The sequence below is a fragment of the Petaurus breviceps genome, unplaced genomic scaffold, assembly GCF_028583685.1.
Source record: "Petaurus breviceps papuanus isolate PSGF00001 unplaced genomic scaffold, PetGlider_PUasm1.0 140, whole genome shotgun sequence".
Lineage (NCBI taxonomy): Eukaryota > Metazoa > Chordata > Mammalia > Diprotodontia > Petauridae > Petaurus > Petaurus breviceps.
The window spans coordinates 968,102-991,957 of record NW_027185698.1 but is presented as its reverse complement, the minus strand read 5'-3'; the positions used below and the strand labels follow the sequence as shown (position 1 = coordinate 991,957).

Sequence of the window (23,856 nt, the reverse complement as noted above, 5' to 3'; positions counted from 1 at the left end):
GGACACTAATGGTTTAGGGACAACAGAACCTTAGATCTCTCATTAAAACCCTCAAAGGTTGGCATTTTGTAATATCTGTAACTTACCTTATGTAGGTAATTTTGCACTTCCATAAAACGAGAATATAAAAGCATCAATTAAATTATACAAATAAACAAGTTTTTAACTATGAAGAGTCTACTGTGTACAAGACTCTGCATTGAGCTCTAGGGAAACAAAGATAAGAACAAAACAGTTCCTGTTCTCAAAACTGATAGACACAGATAAGAAAATATAAGGTAATTTCAGGGGCAAATCAAAACTGGGACAATCAAGAAAAAGTCCCTAAAGGAGAGGGGCACCTGAGTTGAGTCTTGAAGGAAGCTGGGAAATTAAGTATGAGAAAGGAAAAAAAGGAGAATACTCCAATCATAGGAAAGACATTAAGGTGGGCTAGAGAATGTTGAGTTTAGAAACTAAAATGTAGATCATTTTATCTAGAACACAGAGGGAAATATGAATATGTTGAGTTTGTGGAGATGTTCAAAAGGGAATTGGTGATTTAAGACTATAGATTAGGAGGGAAGTGAGGGCTAGATATGTTGAGTAATTTACATAAAGATAAACAGGTTTTGGAGAAATGAGGTAGAGGGAAAGACTGAAATACAGGAGATTACGATCCAAGAGAATATCAGAATTCTGGTTTATAGAGATCACATAGTTATAAATAGTGATGAGATCAAAGTATGCTTAGCTCTACGCGTGGCTGAGATGGAGTGAAGTTGGAGGTAACAGGAATTGAGGAATCTGAGGCACTAGGAAGCCAGAATGTCTGAAAGGAAATTAACATTTATATTCAAGTTCCCAAGTATTTGAGCAGGGGTTGGCACACAGAAGATAACTGTGGCCTAGGGATTTAATTGCTTGGGGGAGAAAGGCCTGAGGCCTAGTCGGCAATAGCAGTCAGGATCTGGATAAGATAATAGATATGAATGGAATGAACTTCATGTTGAGTAACAAATTCAAAGGGTGAATCTGGAAGTCATCATGAGGAACCAAAGGTAGGTTTAGTCTTCTTTTTGGCCATTTGCTAGAGGACACAAGTAAATGAACATCCAGTATGGAAAAAGAAAGGCAGGGATACGTGGAGGGTAGCCAGGTTTCCATTCGTATAAGGATAAGCTAAACTGTCCTGAATGGGAAGTGAGTAAATGCAAAGTCAATCTCACTATATCTAACCAATCCCAGTCTATGCTTCATATCCCATCCAGTCATCCATTCAAGGCATCTTGTCATCAAACCTTTTCTAGCTTTTCTTAATGTTAGTGCTGTCCATATGAGACTAGCCCCAATTTAACCTGTATGTCTGTTGTTTGCATGTTGTCTCCCCCATTAGACTAGGAGCTCCTTGAAAATTGGGATTGGTTTGGGTTTGGGTTTGGGTTTTGTTGTTTTTTTTTTTTTGCCTTTCTTTATATTCCCAGGGCTTAGCACAGTGCCCGGCACAGCAGACCCTTAATAAATGCTAGCTGGCTTGATTTCAATTGCCCTGTCCCACTGTGCCTTACCCAATCTTCTTCCCCTGCTTTCCATTCCTTGCTATGGAATGGTAATCAATTCAATTCTCCTGATCACTATTTCTTTAGTTCCCCAGATGAAACTGCTTTCCCTGAGCACCACTCCATTTTAATGCTACCTCCCCATATCAGAATACCAATTCATTGAGGTCAGGGATTATATCACTTCTGTATCCATATTCCCAATACTTGGTATAGTACTTGGCATATAGTTTATGTTTAATAACTTTTTTATTAATTTATACAATTATGAAAGGAAGAGATCTAATATGAAAGGAAGTTTATTAATGAAAGAGCATAGGTGCCAGAAAAGACTGTGAGAGGGAAGATTAGATCAAGATAAAGGCTCTCTCAAGGGGCAGGGCTAAGGTAGATGGGAACGAACTGGATGTGGTGGCAAGGGAAGTATTTGCCTAAATGATTCATAGCTCTGAATCACAGAAGAGGGGGAGGAAAAAAAAGAGATAGTTTGATAGCCATAGGATGGCTGACTTTCTCACATTTCCCAATAAGCAGTGGCAGCTCCGTTCTGAATCCATGTCAATGGTAATAAAGAGGGAGTCCTGTTGTTTTCCTACTCTCCCCTCGCACTGAGACTATGGTCCCGGGATAGGTATAAAAGGTTGCTGAATGATTATAGAATATGGAGACTAGCTAATTTCCTTAATATTCCCAAATAAGCAACAGCACCTTTTTACCCCATGGTGGTAAGAGCAAACTGAAGTATTGATTTTTTAACTCTTGCCATTGAATAGGCATGTTTTCATAAGCAAAATTCTACAAAAGAGCATTTCTTTACAGTCACTAAGTTGACTGAATAGTGTAGAGCATAAAAGATTGCACTGTGCTTATTGATAATAACATTTGATTTCATAAAGCAAAATATTACCTTCAAGACTCTCCTCTCACAAAGTGTCTGCCATGAACACCAAAATAGTAAGTGATTGGGGTGGCTAGATGGCTCAGTGAATAGAGCACCGGCCCTGAAGTCAGGAGGACCTGAGTTCAAATCCAGCCTTAGACACTTACACAAAAACTAGTGGTGTGACCTTGGGCAAGTCACTTAACCCCAATTGCCCTCCAAAAAGAAAAAAAATAGTAAGTGATTCCTTGAGACAGGTTTGTTTAATAACCCTATAATTATTACTATTAAGTGAGACAGAAAACAGAGAGGTATATGCTTGGCAAAGGTATTTCCCATTGTCAATAAGATTGTTCAAAACAATCTTAAATTGAACAGATATTCCCTATAGAAGGTAAGATCATGCAGATGTTCCTGTTTTGGGATTATGCTGAATGCATAATGACTCAAAATAATTAGGCCTAATTATCCACACAGAAAAAAAAAGTCTTTTGTCCAGACTATAAATGCAGTTGAATGGACAATCCATAAAACTGATCCACCAAGGCATATATCTTTGCCAGATACTACTTGTGGACAATAGTCTGCAAGATATTATGAATGAGGAGATGCACAAGACAGGTGCTACAAAGGATATCATCAGTTGGATGTATGACTGGAGAAGGAGGTAAACTGGTAATATAGAGAGAGTGAGGAATCAGCTGTGAAATGTCAAAGATCTAGATAGACTCTCTCTGAAGGATCTGTATGGGTGTATAGTCACAGATGAGAAGATTGCAATCTATACAATTGTAGGACTACTCAGATCACAGAGCCATTGATAGATCGAAATGTAGGCTTAACTGGGTAGGGAATAATAAGTTCATAATTAAGAAAAGACATCATAAGTTAGCAAAAAATAAAAACAGACAAGACTAGGACCTATGATTCCAGCTGAAGAAATAACTTGAAGTGCTTAAAAAGTCAGTAAAAATAGTTCATTATCATGATGATGGCAATGACTTACCAATGATAGCAAACAATGTTGCCATAGTGCTGTTGGAATCCCAGATCAACTGGATTTTCTGGACAATTCACATTAAAGAGAAACAAGTTTTTCTTGCCAACCACCACACTTACCTGTTAATGGATAAAGTATTAGCAACCTAAATTACAAAACCTAATAAAATTGAATGCTAACTTGCAGCATACAAAATTAATATGGGCTCAAAATCTGTAAGACAATAAACTACTATAAAAATAATGCACTATGGGAACCCAAGGAAAGACTGAGAGACTTACGTAATTGTCTGTTGTACTAAGAAGTTATGTAACTTCCTCATTCACACATGCAGTAAGTGTGAGAGATGGGATAAGAAGTCTAGTAGGCCTGACTCTGAGACTGGCTTTCCATCCACTGCATCACACTGCCTCTCACTATATCTTACTAATTGGCAATAATAATATTTCTAATGACTCTAAACTCTTCCCTAAAACAACTCCATCTTTTCAATACCTATATTCTACCAGTGCTATTGTATGCTGCTAGTCATACATTCAAGAACAATGAGGGGGGGGGGGGTACTTACTAGGTGTAAGTAGACTTCAATATATTACAAGCCAGGGTTATAGAAGAGAGTAAAGGATATCCTCAGAATAATTTGTTTCTCTTCAAGAAAAGTACAAGCAAATGAGAAGGTCCTGATCATGAGGCAAGAGTGAAGGACAACCCACAGACAGCAATGTACTTCACTAGTCTCAAGAGAAATGAAGATTTGACCTCCCTACCACACTGCCAGCATGCTGGTGGGACTCCTGGGGCTACATTTTGGAAGAATGTGAATAGGAGTCATACAGGAGATGGCTAGGTTATAGTCTTCATTGTTAGAGGTAATAGTCACTGTAGTGAAATCAAGAATCCACTTGAACAACTGAGACATTAGGTAGAATCAGTGTGATACAGTTGAAAGCATGTTTAACTTAGTATCACAATATCTGTATCCTAGGCCTGGCTCAACCATTTACTTTCTATGTGATCATGGGCAGGTGACCTTATCTCTCTTAACCTCAATTTCTTCATCTGTAAAACTGAGACAATACTATTTGCACAGCTTTCACAGGGACATTATGAGAAAAGCACCTAGAAGAAGGTGAACTACTATAATGCCCAAGATATTTTTTATGCCAAAACATGTCAGTATTTCAATAATTCATAAAAGTTTTGAGTTTTTAAGTATAAATACTTCACATATCATAATTCCTCCACAGATCCTCAACATGTAGCAAATGGAGCAGTTGTGATGACCAAAAAATAAGTGGATAACTTTCTGATGATCAATCTTTATGAACTCAGATACTCTAGCTTTCAGATGACAAAAAGTCCTTCACCAGCCTGTTACTCAAGGTCTTTCCAGCTTGTCCTTCAATGGAATAGCTTTTGAAAACCTAGTATATCTTCTATGCTAAGATGAGGCATTAGTGAAAAAAATCTTATTAAAGCATTTTTACCTTTATAATTTTCAAAGATTATTATAAATGATTATTGAAAATATTATGTTTATGTACATATAATTTGAAAATGTAAGCAGTACTTTTATGTTCATAAAAACTAAGAATATGTAACTATCTTGTCCTTGCAAAAGGCTTCATCAAGATGAATATGGTAAGTAATGGCTAAAATAGGACACAAAATAGATAAAAGCTCATATAGAAGTCTTCATTATATAACAGAAAGAGCCTGAGAGTCTGGAGACCTGGACTCTATTCTCAATTTTGCCACTGACTTGCTGTATGAACTTGGGCAAGTTATAATCTCCCCAGTACTCAGTTTCCTCACTTTTCAAATGAAGGGCTCAACAGAATTACTTTTAAGTTGCCTTCTAGGTTTAAAATTCTCTCCCACTCTTCAATATCCCTATATGAAAATTACTATGTGAGGTGCTATCAGGGACAGAAAGATGTCTAAAATGTAGTCCCTTGTCTCATGGACTTTACAACCTAATAGGGAAGATAAGACATGTTCAGGCAGGGTTTTGATAATATCCATACACACAAAGGCAACAACATAAGGGAATCTTGGTTTCAAACTGGATTCTTACAGTATTGTCAGTTGTTACTGCTCTGTTTTCACTCCTCATCATTGAAAACTGCATATCACTAAGGTCTGTTTTCACAAGAACCTAGAGGGAAAAATGCACAATCATCTTTTTTAAATGTCTTGAATAATACATTTCAAACTTTAAAGTTAAATCAATTATTTATTGAGCTCCTACTGTACTGAAGATCCTACAGAAGATAACAAGAAGTAAGAAGAGACAAGACCCTTGTCTCTCAAGGATATTAAATCTAATTGAGGAATCCTAAACACATTAAAAATCAAATAACAATAGAATTTAATATTTAGGCAATTTATTATTTATTATAAATTATTATTTATGTAATAATTCAATATAATTGAAGAAATATGTAAAAAAGGAAATAAAGGATTAATTATCAGGACAAGAGATAATAAGTTCAAAGGAACTTGAAAAAGCAATAAAAAGTTATTTGGAATGGTCAGGAAAGATTGTGTGGAATGGAAAATATCTGAGCTGAATATTCAATGGTAGGTAGGATTTGGTAGGTAGAAAAGAAGGAAGGGAATTCTGATCAGGGAAAAATAAATATCAAAAATATGTAAGTGGGAAAGTACAAGCTATACTTGGAGAGATAGTTTGTAAACCAATTTGGTTAGAAACATGTAGGAGATAAGACTGGAAAGCTATGCAGTTCTAAGGGATGTTCCAATTTTTGTCAAAGGTACTACCATTCTTTTAGTCACAGAGGTTCATAACCTGTGAATTATCCTCAGTTCCTCATTCTCCACATATCCCAACAATTGCCAAATCATGTTTCTATTTCCACATCTATCAAATCTGTCCCTTTCTCCCTGCTGCTTGTCCTCATTTCAATACTTCCACCACAAAGTTTCCAAAGTGGTTTTCTTTAAGCATGATCTGACCATATCACCCCTACTCAAGAAACTCCAGTAGCTCCCTATAGCTCTTAGGATAAAATAAAAACTCTTTGACTTTTAAAGCTCTTCACATCCTAGCCCCAAATCTCATTAAGCATTTCAGCCTTATTATCATTACTCCCCTTCCCACACTCTATAGTCCAGCCAAACTGGACTTCTCCCTGTTCCTAACAGACAACAGTCTATCTCTTATCTCCATGTATAATCCCTGTACTTTTGCACTGGCCATCCTCCATGTCAGATATTGTTCTAAATACTAGGTATACATATATAAGCAAGTCCCTTTCCTCAAGGAGTTTATATTCTTAAGGAAAAACAACATATAAAGGGAAATGGTGATCAAAAGGGATTGTTCTGATTGATTTTTTATGGGATAATATAGCATGAAGATGAAGGGAGAACACACAGTTCTGTATCCTGACTATTGTCAGCATTCAATGATAAGAAGCCCAGTGAGCTAGAGCAGAAGGTAGACTACTAAAATGGGTTTGAAATAGAGGCTAAAGTGCACAAGCATGGCAGCATAAAGATGGGCAGGGTCTAGGTATGGATTCCATATGGTGGACATATTCCTTCCTTTCCTCTGCCACATCGAATTCCTCACCATTTTCAAGATGTACCTCAAGAGCCACTTCTACATAAAGCCTTTCCTGATGTTTCTAACCACTAGTGCCTTTCCTCCCTAATTGTCCTGCATTTAGTTAACCTTGAATTTACTCTATACGCATTTATTTATCTACTGTACATGTTATCTTCCCTGCTAGAATCTCCTTGAAATCAGAGACTGTTTCATCTTTTGTCCCTCTATACCCAGGGTCAAGTCCAGCATGAAGAAAGGCTTGCCAATTACTGATCCCTGATCATTTCATGTTCCTGGGCATTTAGCAAATTACATGATCAAAATCTTGTTGGAGGGTATGTTTTAGAGTATAAGACAAATTTATCCCAATTAAATTTCATGCTAGATTCAGCCAAATAGTCTGATTTGCCAAGTTCATTCTTTTTAATGATGGCCTTTATTTTATACCACAGTCATTCCCCCTTGTCTTCCTTCCTTCCAATAAATCCTTTCTTGTAACAAAGAAAAGCATTTAAGCCAAACCAGCAGGCATAGTAAACACATATGACAAGAAAAAGGGGGAGATAGTGAAGAATTATTTTGTAAAGCTAGAAAAAATAATAACAAATTTCATCTGAAAGAACAATAGATCAAGAATATCAAAGAGAATCAATGAAAAATAAATGTAAGGAAGGCAGATTAGCAGTACCAGATTGCAAACTATATTACAACAGGAATAATCAACAAACCAATCTAGTACTAGCTAAGAAATAGAATTGATCAGTAGAATACATAAGGTACATAATACAAGTAATAGAATTTGATAAACTCAAAGATCCAACCTTTGGGGGCAAGAATTCACTATCTGACAAAAACTGCTAGGAAAACTGGAAAGCAGTATAGCAGAAATTAGGCACAGAACAACACTTCACACTATATACCAAGTTAAGGTCAAAATGAGTACATGGTTTAGACCCAAAGGGTTAGATAAGCAAACTAGGGAAGCACAGAAATCTTTATGTTAGATATATGGATAAGGAAAAAATTTATGACCAAATAAGAGAGAAAAAGTATCACAGGAAATAAGATAGATAATTCTGATTACATCAAAATAAAAAGGTTTTCTATGGACAAAACTAATGTAGCTAAAAAATGGAAAGAAGACAGGAAATGGGGAGAAGGGAACTTTATATAAATTTCTCTGATAAAGTCCTTATTTCTCAAATATAAAGGAAACCCAGTCAATTTTTTTAATAGAAGCCATTTCCCAACTGATAAATGGTCAAAGCATAGGAAGAGGCAGTTTTCAGAAGAAGAAATCAAAACTATATATAGTCATGTGAAAAAATGCTCTAAATTACTATGAATTAGAGAAATGCAAATTAAAACAACTCAGATACCATCTCACACTTATCAGATCGCTAACATGATAGAAAAGGAAAGGGGAAAATGCTGGAAGTGACATGGGAAAAAATGTGACACTCATGCACTACTGGTGGAATTGTGAACTGATCCAACCCTTCTGGAGAACTATGCACAAAAGGATATAAAACCATGAATATTCTTTGACCTAACAATACCATTACTAGGCCTGCATTCCAAAGAGATTAAAGAAAAAGGAAAAGAAGAGTGGAGATATATATATAGACATATATATATATATATATATATACAAAATTATTCATAACAGACCTTTTTGTGGTGACAAAGAATTGAGATTGAGGGAATGTCCATCAATTGGGGAAAGGCTGAACAGGCTGTGGTATATGATTGTGAGAGAATACTTACTATTTGCTATAAGAAATGACAAAATGGTTAGTTTCAGAAAAACCTGAGATTGATATGAACTGATGCAAAGTGAAGTGAGAAGAACCAGAACAGTGTACATAGTAACAATAGTATTGTAGAGATGATCAACCATAAAAGACAATGATGCAATTCCTAAGGACTCATGATGAAAAATGCTATTCACCTCCAGGGAGAGAACTGTTTTCTGAGTCCAGATTAAAGTATACTTTTTCACTTTATTTTTCTTGAGTTGGGTTTTGTTTTGGAGGGGTTGGCAAGATGTGTTTTTGTTTTGTTTTGTTTTTTGCAACATAGTTAAAGTGGAAATGTTTTGCATGATATCATATGTGTAACTGTTATCATATTGATTGCCCTCTCCCTGGGTGGGAAAGCTGGAGGGAGGGATACAATTTGGAACTCAAATTTTTTAAATGAACATTATAAACAGGATACATAAGGATTGACTGGGAGTAATCTCAAAGAGAAGGCACCAAAATTAAGAACTACAAAGAGCCTCTTGAAGAAGATGGGATTTTAGCTAAAATTTGAAGGCAATGAAGCAGAGATAATGAGGCAAAGTATTCCAGGCATGAGGGGATAACCAATGAAAATGCCTGTATTCAGGAGATGGGTTGTTGTGTCCAAGGAACAGCAAGGAGGACAGTATCACTTGATTGCAAAATATATGGAATGAAGAAAGGAGCAAGAAAACTAGAAATGTGGAAAGGGGCTTGAATGCCGAGTAGGATTTTATATTTGACCAGAAGGTCATACCGAGCCACTGAAGTTCAAGTAGGAGAACTGACATAGTCAAACTTATGCTTTAGAAAGCAAGATCACTTCAGCAGCTGAATGAATTATGAAGTGAGAAGAGACTTATAGCAGGGAGACTCACTAGCAGTCCAGGCATGAGGTAACAAGGGCCTGTACCCAAATGGTGGCAGTGTCAGACAGAAGGGGGCATATATGAAAAGCATTATGAATGAAGAAACAAAAAGACTAGATCAAGTAGGGTGGGAGGCCAGGAGGGAGAGAGATAGAGGAGTCAAAGAAAAAGTAGCTTTCCAGTCAGATTGACTAGGATGGTGATACTCTTAATAATAGGGAAGTTAGGAAGAAGGAAGGGTTTGGGGGAAAAGATAGTGAGTTCAATTATTATTTTGCATCTAGTGCATTACTTAATATGTTCTATACTTAATTTTAGCAGTGTCATTTGTGATTTGAATCACCAGAAGTGGTTAATAGTCATTTGTTTTGAAAAATCTTGGCAAATTCTCTGACAAAACATTCTGCTGCACACAAAGCTTCAGGGTCTCCCTATTGCCTCTACAGTAAAACACAAATGTAGCACTCTTAAATAAGTTGACTCTACCCTATCTTTCCAGGATTATTACACAGATGTTATGGTCCTCTTCTAGAAGGAAGGACAAACAACAGAATGCTCCTCTTCATACACTCTCTAGTACATCCAGACTGACTGTTACTGTTTCTTCTCCAAAATTACCTTATATTTACTTTGTATTATATGTTGAGTGTCTAGAATGTTGTATTCCTTTATACAATGAGGAATTTAATAAACACTTGCTGATTATGCCAGAAATCTTACAAATCAATTTCATTTGCATGCTAATTATGTTGAGGAGAAGAGGTTTTAAACTGAAAAGAGTAAAGCAGAAAAATTGCTTAGTCAATCCACCAAATTAGGTAAGAGAGTAGCTACAATTTAAGTATATTAACAATAGAGATACCCAAAAATTCCCAGGAAACAAAATCTCAGAAATGAGTTAGTCACAAAAATTGACAACCTTGTGTCAATACATACATATGCAAAACCAGGGCAACTTGAGCTCCTAATGTAAGAAGACATGTTTGACCTCATAGATATCACTGAGACTTGGTGGGATATCCCTAACCCATATATGCATGAATGGAACAAACAGGATAGCTAAAAGATAAGATAGGAATGAATAGTAGCAATCCATATTTTTTAATTTTATTTTTTCAAACACCAAAAGTCTATCTTCCCTTTCTCCAAATAACCACTGCCCCCTCTCCAGTAAGAAAGAAAAACAAAACTCTTGTTACAAATATGTAAAGTCAAGCAAAATTGATTTCCACACTGGTTTTTTTTGTAGCACAATTCAAGTTTATTTCATTTGTTCTTGCAACACAAAACTTAAACACAGTATTATTTAGCATTCTGATGTTCATGAACTAGGATAATATGAGAAACCTAACCATGTCAAAAGAATTACATTGTGGAAAAATAAACTCAGATATATCAAAATGCACAGAAGCACTAGGTTTTTTTTCCATTACTGCTTAGAAAGATATGATTGTTCCTCCATTTACAAAACAGAATTAGGACAGCTTTATTTATTTATTTTGCATGCAAAACACTGCAATTGCTTATGTGGGAGTGCACTCTTTTTTTAAGTCTCATTCTACACTTAATCCCTGACCTTTCTATCAGAAAGTGAGCAATTTCATCATTACTCCACTGGAATATATACATATATATATATATATAAAACAATACAGAGTAAAGAAGTTTCTCCTATTGAGAACAAGGTAATTAAGCTCAACCAAGCAAGTCCCATATCTCACTCAAGGGGAAGTTCCCTGAAGTGACTTTCAGCTCTTCTCATGTCTTCCCAGAGTATTTTACTTCAGTAACCTGAAGTGAGGTTGGCTTCACCCATTTTCCCTCTCCAAAGTGGAAGTCAGAAGCACCTAAAGTGCTTGGAAGGTCTGAAACAACTCAAAGCTTGAAGAGAACTTAAAGAAGACTAAAGATAGTGAAGTACTCTTATTCACCAAATATACCCCCACCCCTCACACAAAGCTGAGAGTATTCATCTCCACCAATGAGAAGAGAGTACCTCCAATACCATCAGGCTTTGGGACTGGGATTACATTATAATCTCTTGAAATATAATGTCTAGATTCTTTTTCTGATCATAATTTTCAGGAGGCTCAATGATTCATAAATTATCTGTCCTTAATATGTTTTCCAGGTCATTTCTGCTATGAAATACTGCTATGAATTCTGCTATGAAATACATTTTCTTCCTTTTTAGTCTTTTGACTTTTTTTTTAATAGTTCTAGCTGTCTCATGAAGTCATTAGTTTTCATGAAGATCACTGCTTGGTCCATTCTAATTTTTAAGGAGTTTTCTGCTTGAGCAAAGCTTTGTATCTCTTGTACCAACTGTTAATTTTCTTTCCAACTCTTTTCTTCCATGGTTCTCATTTCTTTTCCAGTTTTTTCCTCTAGCCCACTCATTTCACTGGCAAAAAAACATTAACACTTTTAAAAATTTATTTCATCTCTTCTAGGAATTCTAGTTGAATTTGTTCCAAAGCTGTATTTTTCTTTGAGATTTTTCTCATAGAGGTTCTGAAGTCATTCTCTTCTGAGTTTGTATCTTGAAGCATCTGTCACCATAATAGGTTTTTTATGGTACAATTTTTTTTTTGCTTGCTCATTTTTCCTGTCTATTTCCTGACTTAAGACTTGATATTAGGGCTAAGTTCTGTGCACTCCTGAAGTAAATGATTCTGCTGGAGGCGTTGATCCTGCTGACACTTTCTTAAGGTACTGAATGTTATGTTATTCCAAGAATTCAGGAACAGCTCACACTGGGGACCTGTAGGTTTTTAGTGTTCCACAAGTGATCTGATTCAGAACAAAGTCTAGTCACTGATCCCGTGGTCAGAACTTTACAAGTTTCTCATCTGCATTTGAGTCTGAGCAACAGGCCTGTAGGACTGCCCCATTTGGTGTTTTAGTAGACTCAGCTAGACTCAGACACTATCAGTCAGCAGGATCCCCTTTGGTCTGGGATCCTGCCCTAATTATTCCTCTTCGGTCTTTTTTAGTCTGGGCTAGACATTCAAACTAAGATCCTATTCTGCTCCTCAGGTCTGAGTCACAGAGCTAACGTTTGTTTTAGTTTTTGACCTTGTGGTAATCTACTACTCAATTAGTATATCGGTCAGGGCCCTTGGTTTTCATAAACCTGAACACCATCCCCAGAAGCAGAGCCTCTCCTCAGTCAACCTCTAGATCTTGACCTGGAAGGATCAAAGATGACTGTTCCTGCACTCAACACAAGTTTAAACCTCCCTATGATTGACCTGAGACTGCTTCTTGCCCAGGAGCACAGCCTAGACTAGAAAAATGACTCACTATGATTTTTTTTAAATTCCCAATCAAGAATCAGTCTAGTACATTTTATAGATTTGTTTGCATAAGTTGTTTGGGTGGAAAGAAACTCACTGTATTTCTTCCTACTATTCTGCCATCTTTACTCACCCCCAGTACCACTGTATATTAAGAACATGTACTCATGTACAGGAAAGGGAAAAAAACATAGCTGAAAGAATCTGAGAAAATAATCAGTAGTCAGTACCTTAAGTAATATTGTAATTGGAGTCTATAATGGGCTATCTGGACAGAAAGAGGTAATAGATACGGAGTTTGGAAAATAGTCTACAAACCTGGTACAGAGGCAAGATGTCAATGTGATGGAGGATTTCAATTTTCTGAACATCTGTTAGAACTCTCTTCTCCAAGAGCAGCTAATAATTTACTTTCTCTAACAATAATTTTAATCTTAAAAAGGTAGAGGATTAAAGAAAGAAACAGCTATTTCCAGATCTTATCTTCAACAAGGTGTATTGGTTTCTGATATTCAAATAACATGAAGTTTGGAAGGAAGTGGCCATTCCACCTTTAAATTTGGGATAAATAAGTAAAAAATGGCTATGGTCTGACTAGCATACAAGATATTAGGAGAGCAGATTTCAAAAGGTGGAAGAAAATGACAGGTAGATTCCTATAGCCTAGAATTCCACAAGGAAAAACAGCCTGTGATAGATTAGAAACTCTCAAGAATATTCTGAAGAAAAATATAGAAAGAAATCTGGGCTTAGAAATCAGGAAGACCTTGTTTCAAAAGGGCTTCTGACAAATTATATACCTGAAAGACCTTGGTTTGAATATAGCCTCTAACAATTACTAGCAATAAAATCACTCCTTGGCCCTGATTTTGGTCAGCTATTTTCCATACACTATTTAAGAGTGAACTGAGTGGCTATGGCACTGGAATTGTTTGTAAAAATTATTTGAATGCTTTTGGTACTAGAGTTTCATTTAAAAAGGAGGTGGATGGTTGTGGCTATGAAGTCCCAGGGTGATGTTTTTGAGTGGTAGCCATGTAAGGAGATACTTCCAATGGCCCATGCTAGTTGGCTGGGTAAAGGAAGAGGAGGCAGCCCAAATGCAAAGCTGAAGAAGAAAGGAAGTTGATTTAACATACAAATGACACTGAATCAAATCCTATTCTTTCATACTTGGATTTGAATGTTTCAGATAAGATCAAAGAGATAACTGACAAATAATAAAAGTCCATGAGGTTTGACAATTAGGTGACTTTAAAGAATATACTTCCAGTAAAGTGAAAGGGAGAAAGATGGGCTAAAGTGGAAGTCAGATTACTTTAAGTTAAAGGGAGAGAGGATGGCAAGGAAATAAAAAAGTAGGTATAGACTGTTCTAGAGGGCTAGCAGTGAAATGTAAAAAAAAGAAATAGAAGAGTACGTCCACTGTGTTTAATATCAAGCGGAGAACAGGATGGTGTTTTATAAAAAAGACAACCATGACCTTATTAATCATTTTAAGAATATTAAAATAGAAACAAAAAATTTAATGCTGGTACTACTTTTTACCTGTTTTATTGTATCACCTTCCTGATTGCTAACTGTTACAATTTTATCTTCACTACCTAGTGCCAGTAAGTTTTCAGAACTCCAGCATCCACATGTTATTCGTTTAGTGTGCTTACCTGAAAAATATATTAACATTATATACTACAACTATGTTATAATGCTTCCTTCAGGATCTATGATTACCTTATACATGATATCTTTTTGTATTTTAGCACTTTTTTCCCTTAAATAGGATTCAAAATTCCTCTTTCTAAAGGAGAATATTACAATGAGGTCCAAATGTTTATTAAGTGAAACTCTTAATTTATTAAAATATTTGTCTAATTGTTGTTAATAATTTGATGATTTTTCTATCAAAGTATTAAAGACTAGATAAAAAAAACATCATAACACCACATACAGACAATATTGCTAATACAGAAGAGTATATATGGTGGGCGGGGGTTTGTTCTTTGGCTAATTTTTAAATCATTATTAAATTTACATTTAAGAAAATCAGTAGTCTGGTAATACATACCCAGTACAGGAATTTTGCGAGAAGTCTGATGGTTATATATAAATAAGTTTCCTTTAACTGTCCCAATAGCAAGTAAGGCTCCAACTTTTGACCAGAGCAGGAAGGACATCTGATCCCTGGAATTTAAAAAGTTTATGAAAACTTTCTGCTTGAGGAATTAGTTATCTAAAACGGCTGTTTTGTACCATAATTAAGAATGCTCCTTTCTTTCAAGTTTTTAACAATTCTTTTAATTTAACATTCTTATACATGAAATTGATATATCTGTTAACAAAATCAGGCATAAGCAGAGGCATAGAATGTTAGGGCTACAAAGGATCTTAAATATTACTTAGTCCAACTTCCTCATTTTACACATGAGAAAATGGAGACCCAGAGCAATTAAAGGACTTTAACTAAGGTCACATGAAAAACAAATGAAGTAGTAGTCAAGTTACCAATGATTTCTTAATTGCCAAATCTAATAGCTTTTTCTCATTCTTTATCCTTCTTGACCTCTCTGTAGCATTTGATGCTATTTCTACTGAATGCTATTTTCTGCCTTCCACTGAATACTCCTTTCAACATTTTCATGACACTGCTCTATTTCTTAGTTCTCTTCCTACCATTCTGACTGTTCCTTTTCAGTCTCCTTTGCTGAATCTTCATCCTAGTCATCTCCCACCCCCTCCCGGTATAGGTGATCCCAAAAGATCTGACCTAGTCCCTTCTTCCCTTTTCCCCCCATACCATATCACTTGGTAATGTCATTAACTCAAATGGGTTCAATTATTATCTCTATGATAGATAATATCATCTCTATAATTTTATTCCTTCTTCTCCAAATGCCTATTGGACACTTCAAATTGGATGTCTGTTGGTATCTCGAACTCAACATATACAAAATAGAATCCAGTATCTCTGTCCCCAAACTCTCCTGTTTCCTGAACTTCCCTATTATAGTCAAGACTGTCACCATCCTCTCATTTACCCAGGCATGAAACCTCAGTGTCACTCTCAACTCCTTACCCTCACACACCCAAAATATGCAGCTCACTGCCAAATCTTTTCATCTCTACCTTCACAACATTTTTCATCTATATTCTATTCTTTCTAATAACAAAGACATCACACTAGTTCAGGTCATTATCACCTCCCACCTATACTAGTTAGTATAGGTAGCCTTCTACTTGGTCTCTCTACCTCAAGTTTCTCTACACTCTAATCCATCCTCCACGGTTGCCAAAATGAATTTCCTAAAGTATAGGCCTCAACGTCATTTCACTGTTCAATAAATTCTTGGGGCTCTCTATTACTTCTAGGATCAAATACAAAATCCTCTGGTTGACATTTAAGCCTCTTCACAACATTTCCTTTTTCTGTCTTTCAGGTTTTCTCACACATTAATCCTCCACAAATTCTATAAGCAAACTATACTGGCCTATTTACTGTTCCTCACATATGACGCTTCATAACTTTATACTAGCTGTCCTTCATACCTGGAATGCTCTTCCTTGTCACTGCCACCTCTTAATATTACTGACTTCCCTCAGAACTCAGCTCAAAGGCTGCTTTCTGCAAGATGCCTTCCTAATCCCTTACATTCACTTGTGCTTTCCCCACTAAGGTTACCTTCCTTCTACTCTGTCTTCTTATATGTACCCGTTAATATGTTAGCTCCTTGAGGTCAGAAACTTTTGTGATTCAATTTTTTTATACCCCAACTACAGTACACATTCAGTATTAAATAAATAACTATTGGGTATCACACGACAAATATCTATAAATATAGATCTAAGATCTTTCAAAAATAATAAGGAACCTGGAGGCTAAAGCACTGGTATTCTGGGATGATTTGCAAGCACAGAAATGCACTCTTGGATGAGCTCTCCTCTGTCCTATTCCTTTGTCTTCCTCTTTCCCTTCTTTTCTTTTTACTCTTAATCTATTTGATCTTACAATTAAATCTTTTTTGATCCATTTTTATTATATTCTTTAAAACATATTCTTAAATAGACAAGCAGACTAGATGGCTTGTGATCTACATTACTGGAAAAAGAACCCAAATTGATGAGATTGCAGAACTGTCAAAATATTCAAGTGTGCACAACAGGTACATTTCATGGTTCAAGGTTCTTATTCTAAGAAATATACTGAGCAAGTACACTTAATTCTAAGAATTAAAAGGTATTTGAGTCTGGGAAGTCACAGAAATGATGAGTAGAATAAAGCTGTGGCTTGACATGCTTTTATTAGAATAAATGACAATATTTGACTAAACAGTAGTTCCCAGAGCAAGAAGTAGAAAGGGAGAGGCGGAAAGGTCCATTCAACCTTCCTGTGGAAGACAACTGAAATGAAGAAGTATGATCTTAGAAGATGAGGACTTTGGAGCTTCTGCTTGGTCTTCATCACTAATTCTGCCTAGGAGTTTTTCATCTTCCACTAAAGTCTTAATGTTGAAAGCATAAAATTCAAGTAAATTCTTAGAAGATACTTTGTCTTTTTACTTATTGTAAATACTTATTATTCACAACAATATTGTATTACATTCCCACACATAATTTGTTCAGTTCTCCCTCAATAATTACATGAATGCTATCCAAATACTAGCCATTTTTCAGTGGTCTTGTTTTTCCTTTTCCTATTATGTGTAATATTGCCAGGAATATTTTTGTTCAGCAATGTCTTTTTCACTTGTCAACAATTTACTTAGGTTAGTCATAACAATTTGATCTCTGGACCAAAGGGTAGATACAGTTTTAGAGCTCTTACTATAACTACATGTAGTTTTCAAAAGATGATTGAACCAAATCATAGATTCAACAGGGTAATAGCTGGATCTAGGCTTTCTAGTAATGAATTTTGTCATTTTTAACTATTTTTGCCAGTGTAGTGGATAAAAAGTGGGAACGATATAACTAAATTAACCAGTCCACTAACAACAAAAAAAGCAATGTAGAGTTAAATGTTAAAGTATGTTACACAAAGAGCAAGTTATCTATCATATCACTACAATACTTTCCTAATTCTAATCTTTAAATTCATAATTTAGCTACTAATCAGATCATTTAACTAGCTCCTTACTTACTTAACCATTCATTCATTCTTTCCCTAGCATGTCTTCAAGGTGATCACAGAAAACTAGCATAGAAGACTAGTTTGAGAACTGGCTGAGGCTTTTTCAGGGCTGCTCAGCTACCTTGTGTGTCCATCTGACACCCTGCTCTTACCTGTGCCTCTGAGAAGCTGTAGCATGTGCAGCAGCCACACCCCATAAACCCATTTCAGCAGATGAGCTAAACCACGTTGAGGATAACCAACAGGTCACAAACCCATCAGCGAGTCTACTCAAGAGATATGAAGGCTTCCCCTGGTGGAATGGATGGATGAGAACAATTTGTTTTAACAGCCATGAAGGTGGTTGAAGCTGACACTGTGGAACACTTAGAACTTGGTCAGACATCAAAGACACAAGGCCATCCACTGCATCCCAGGCCAACACCAGTCATCTTAACTTTTGTTTTGTCACTGAACTTTGATGACTCTTCTCATGCTTCTCTTGCTTCTTGTATCTGAATGTCAAATTTTCTATTCAACTCTGGTTTTTTCATCATGAATGCTTGAAAGTCCTCTATTCCACCAAATGACCATATGTTCCCTGAAACATGATACTCAGTTTTGCTGGGTAGGTGATTCTTGGTTTTAATCCCAGCTCCTTTGACCTCAAAAATGCCATATTGAAAGTCCTTCAATACCTCATTGTAGAAGCTGCCAGATCCTGTGTTATCCTGATTGTGTTTCCACAGTATTCAAATTGTTTCTTCCTGGCTGCTTATAATATTTTCTCCTTGATGGGAACTCCAGAACCTGGCTATAATATTCCTAGGAGCTTTCTTTTGGGGATCTTTTTCAGGAGGTAATTGGTTGGATTCTTTCAACCTCTATTTTGCCCTCTGGTTCTAAAACATCAGGGCAGTTTTCCTTGAGAATTTCTTGGAGGATGATTTCTAGGTTCTTTTTTTGATCATGGCTTTCAGGTAATACAATAATTTTTAAATTATCTCTTCTGGATCTATTTTCCAGGTCAGTGGTTTTCCCAATGAGATATTTCACATTGCCTTCTATTTTTTCATTTATTTGGATCTGTTTAATAGTATCTTGATTTCTCATAAAGTCACTAGCTTCCATTTGCTCCAGTCTAATTCTGAAGGAATGATTCTCTTCAGTGAGATTTTGAGATTCTTTTTCCATCTGGCAAATTCGACTTTTTAAGGCATTCTCCTCATTGGCTTTTTGAGCCTCTTTTGCCATTTGAGTTAGTCTGTTTTTTAAGGTGTTATTTTCTTCAGTCAGGTTGCTGACTTGCTTTTCATGATTTTCTTGCATCATTCTCATTTCTCTTCCCAATTTTTCCTCCACTTCTTTTATTTGGTTTTCAAAATCCTTCTTAAGCTCCTCTATGTCCTGTAACCAATTTCTATTTTTCTTGGAAGCTTTTGGTGCAGGAGTTCTGACTTCATTGTCTTCTTCCTATTCCATGCTTTTATCCTTTTTGTCCCCAAAATAAGAGTCTAAAGGGGTGGCCAGGTAGCACAACGAGTAAGAGCACCGGTTCCAGTGTCGGGATGACCTGGGGATCAAATCTGGGCTCAGATACTTAGCACCCACCCAGAAACACCTGGCCGTGTAACCTTGAGCAATTTACTTAACCCCAATTGCTTAGGGGCGGCCAGGTGGCTCAGCGAGTAAGAGCACCAGCTCCAGTGTCAGGATGACCTGGGGATCAAATCCGGGCTCAGATACTTAGCACCACACCCAGAAATAACTGGCCATGTAACCTTGAGCAAGTTACTTAACCCTGAGTGCTTAAAAAAAAAAAATGAGTCTAAAGTCAGATTGCTGAGCTTGCTTTGCTTTCTTTGCTTGCTCATGTTGTCAACCAATTACTTGACTTTTGAGCTTTTTGCCACAGTAGAACTCTGCTTCCAGAGAGGGGAACTTTGTCCCAAATCACTGGGGTTTTCTCAGTTGCTGGAGCAATTAGTTGGCTGCCTTCCCTGAAGCTTCCACATGCTCTGGCTCACTGGTCATGAACCCCAAGACCTCCACCCTAGACTACAATCCAGATCCAAGCAGGTTAAAGTAAGAGTGATTACCCCTCAGACTGATCCCCCTACAATCTGCAGGCCAGGAGCTCTGAAGCAGCCACATGGCGCTGGCCACCACACCTCAGCCTCTTCTCCCTCCAGGAGCAGAGGCTGGACTGCACTCCCAGACTCCCTGTTCCCAAAGTCCACTGAACTCTCACTTTGTCTTTGACATTTATGGGTTGATAATTCTGGAAACTGCTACAGCTGCTGGTGATCTACTCTCCTGATGTCCCTCTATCCACGGCTGATCAGGTTGCTCTAGGGCTAAAACCTCAGGCTCTCATGGGGCTAGGCTTGGCTCCCAGAGTGCTGTGATGGCCACTTCCTGCCAGCCTGCCGGGCTGTCTTCAGTGGGAGGTTAGTTTCTTTCTGTCACTGTGTGGGTTCTGTAGTTCTAAAGTTTGTTTACAGTCATTTTTTACACGTATTGGAGGAGGTGGAAGCGGGAGCCATGCAGGAGTCCTGTTTCTACTCCGTCATCTTGGCTCCACCACTAGCAACCCTCTTGTTCTCACTGATGTCCTTCTTCTACTTTCACCTTAACTTAGCAATGAAATGGTTTACCATGCAGCTCTCAAAGTCCCATTCAATTAGGTATCCCTACATGTGGATTTGACTTCAAAGATGCCATCTTCAATGGTTAGTAGAAACATCTAAAGTGTTACCTACCTTCAAGGTCAAATATTCAAACACTTTTCTTGACATTTCTTTATCTAAGCCATCATTAACAGAAATAGCAGTGGATTCATTAATGATTTGTAGTAAAATGACATGTGATGGTTCCATCACCTTTGCTGGCCTGACATTAGAAATCATTGAAGTAGGCCGGTACTGTGACCACAACATTTTTAACAATCTTCCCAAGGTTTTTAGCTTCTTCAATTTCCTTTATTGTAGTCAAGACCATAAAAGATATTTCTTGATATAAGATTTTGGTTTCTCCTTTGTTCTCCACTTAGACCTTAGACATGCCTACATCCTTTGCCACAGTGAAAGATCAATGCTTCATGTCTGACTCTATAACTACATCATCAAATCTGCAACCAAGCAGATACTTGGCATCATAGACTGTGTTGGTAGAATTCACTGAAACTTGAATTTTATTACAGCATCACCAATTAAACATTCTTTGTCAGTAAAGGCAACAAAGCTTGGGGTGGTCCTATTTCCTTGCATTAGCTATGATCTCCACTTGCCCATGTTGAAGACTCTCATGTAGGAATAAGTGGGGCCAAGATCAATGCCAGCTGCAGATTCCTTCTACATGGCTGCTAAGTTATCAGGATTGTTGCTAATCAATGAGGAATAACAAGGGGTCCTGCTGTACTGAGTCTATGATTTTTTTATAACAACTGATAAGTGTCTCAGCAATCATATCCACTAGTTATTTCAGTTCCTTATAGTTCATTGGGTCCTGATGAATGGAACTCACAAACTAGAAGTCAGATTCAATTTCTTAGTTTTATATGCTAGTACCATGCTGTTGTATTAGTAAAACCAGTAAATACAATTAAACCCTCCCTGAAACTGTGTATTTTCAGTTAACAAGTATGAAGTCCTTGTACTTGATCTTCTTTTGGTAGTTACACTTGTTCCCACATGAATCATCCAAACTGGGTGGTGGTCATTAGGTTTAAGGAGTCTCAAAACTCTCTCCATCATATGCCACATATATATGCCTCAGGAAGACAGCATATTACACTAGTGTTGCTATAAGAATGATTTTGGTACCCTTAAGCATGGAGTGACCAATGTTCTAGGTTTTTAATGTCTTTTCTATTTGGCTCCAGGATGGCCATTTTATTTGTAAGGAAAAATCATGTTTATGGCTGAGATTTTCCCTATAGAATGGAATTTAGATGAGACTTTCAATAACTTACCTCAGATGATTAACTGCTTAAAAGAATTTCTAGGTCATTTTTATTATTACCATTTGCTAATTGTAAATTCCAAACCAACTCATCTCAGAATTTAAATCATTTTACAACTAGGCCTGATGGAATTTTTCCCCTTTTGCTATCTTTGACATGTAAAACTCCTTACTCTTCCATCAGCCTGATAAAATTTTTATGTTTATTTTTGAAATGTAAATCTTTACCTTTCCCTTTTGACAGCTACAAAATCCAATTATATCTTTAAAAAACAGAGACTCTAAGTCTTATGAAAACTTTATTTAGTGTTCAGTGGGCATTTTTAGATACCCTGAGCTCATGCTCTGAGTATATAAAATAAAATCTATTCTTAAAATGTCTCTTGTGTATTGATACCAGCAACTGATAGAATCCTTATCAACAAATCACCAATGACCACAACCTGTTTCTTCTTCCTCTCATCAGTACTGGATGACCACTTTCCTAACAGCACTTAGGGATTCCCAACATCATTCCTTGGAGCACAGAGAGCTTTTCTCCTGTCAGATAGTCCTTCTATACAGGAAATTACTATTACATAGGTATTCCCTTTAAAAGAGAAATCATATAGGAAATGGAATTCCTATCATAAAGCTGAAAAGGGTTAGTATTCCTTCTTCCCTTGTCCTTCAACCCTCAAACTTTCAAATACAGGCTAGAATTCTCCTGTGCCTCTTCCTAATTTATCTGCTTCCCCTTTGAAGTTCTTATAAACATTCAACATACATCAGTTTCTGACAACCAGGGGAGAAATAAGGCATCCCATCAATCCTCTAATAAAAGACCAACTTGCCTCCCCCCCCCCCCAATACAGTTGTGATTTGACACTGGCAGGAATTCTCTGCAGGTCATTTTGAAATTCCCCTTGTTATACATACTTTCTAGACTTGTCTATTCTGTCATTCTTTTGACTGATCTGGTAAATTGTCCATTTACCTCAACTATTCACCACATGCTCAATTCCAGCCTGGGCAATGATTTATATTCAGCACATTTTATTCGGCTGCCTTTGATCTGCAATTAGAAGATTGTTACCAAAGCCCTCAAGCAAGAAATTACCCAAAGCTGTCAACTAAAAGGTCTTAATAATAATAACATACTAATATCAGCTAATATTTATAACAGGGCTTCACAGTTTCCAAAGCAATTTACCTCATTTTATCCTCACAGCAACCCTAGAACATAGACACTATTATTCTCCCCATTTTCACATGAGGAAACTGAAGCAGAAAGTTTGCCTATGGTCATATAGTTAATTTCTGAAACTGGACTTAAATTCAGGCCTTTCTGACTTCAGGTCCAACATTTTCTCCCCTGGACCACTACCTTGCAACCATTTCTCATTTCTCCCCATTGAGGACCTTTCTCTACTTTGGTGTCTTCTGCTACCACTGGACATGGGTTTGACTTTATTCCTCAGCATAGCTTTATTTATTAGGCCTGTCACAAAACAGAACTCTAGTTTTCAAAGCTGCCTTTGAAACACAAGTAGCAAGTATCTACCAAAGTCCTATACCAAACAGAAGCTGCTCTCCACAAGATTCAAGAGCACTCTTACTATTGGACTGAGACAGGAACAAACATGTTTTATCTAGTGATATCATATACTAGAACACATCTTTTATTTTTAAATTTTTTTAAGTTAAATCAATGAGCCTTTATTTATTTATTTATTGCTTTTGGGAGGGCAACTGGGGCTAAGTGACTTGCCCAAGTCACACAGCTAGTAAGTGTTAAGTGTTTGAGGTCACATTTGAATTCAGGTCCTCCTGACTCCAGGGCAGGTGCTCTATTCACTGCGCCAC

General features: G+C 36.8%; 1 protein-coding gene across 1 annotated transcript in view; it reads right to left on the bottom strand.

Annotated features, from left to right (window-relative positions):
- Positions 1-23,856, bottom strand: part of LOC138146493 (WD repeat-containing protein 19-like) — a 154,033-nt gene that overhangs the window by 111,409 nt on the left and 18,768 nt on the right. Inside the window, exons 2-5 of the mRNA XM_069068410.1 lie at positions 15,010-15,125; positions 14,493-14,608; positions 5,496-5,576; positions 3,425-3,537 (exon numbers count right to left, since the gene is read on the bottom strand). Coding sequence (XP_068924511.1) covers positions 3,425-3,537; positions 5,496-5,576; positions 14,493-14,608; positions 15,010-15,125 — 426 coding nt within the window. The remainder of the gene's footprint in view (positions 1-3,424; positions 3,538-5,495; positions 5,577-14,492; positions 14,609-15,009; positions 15,126-23,856) is intronic.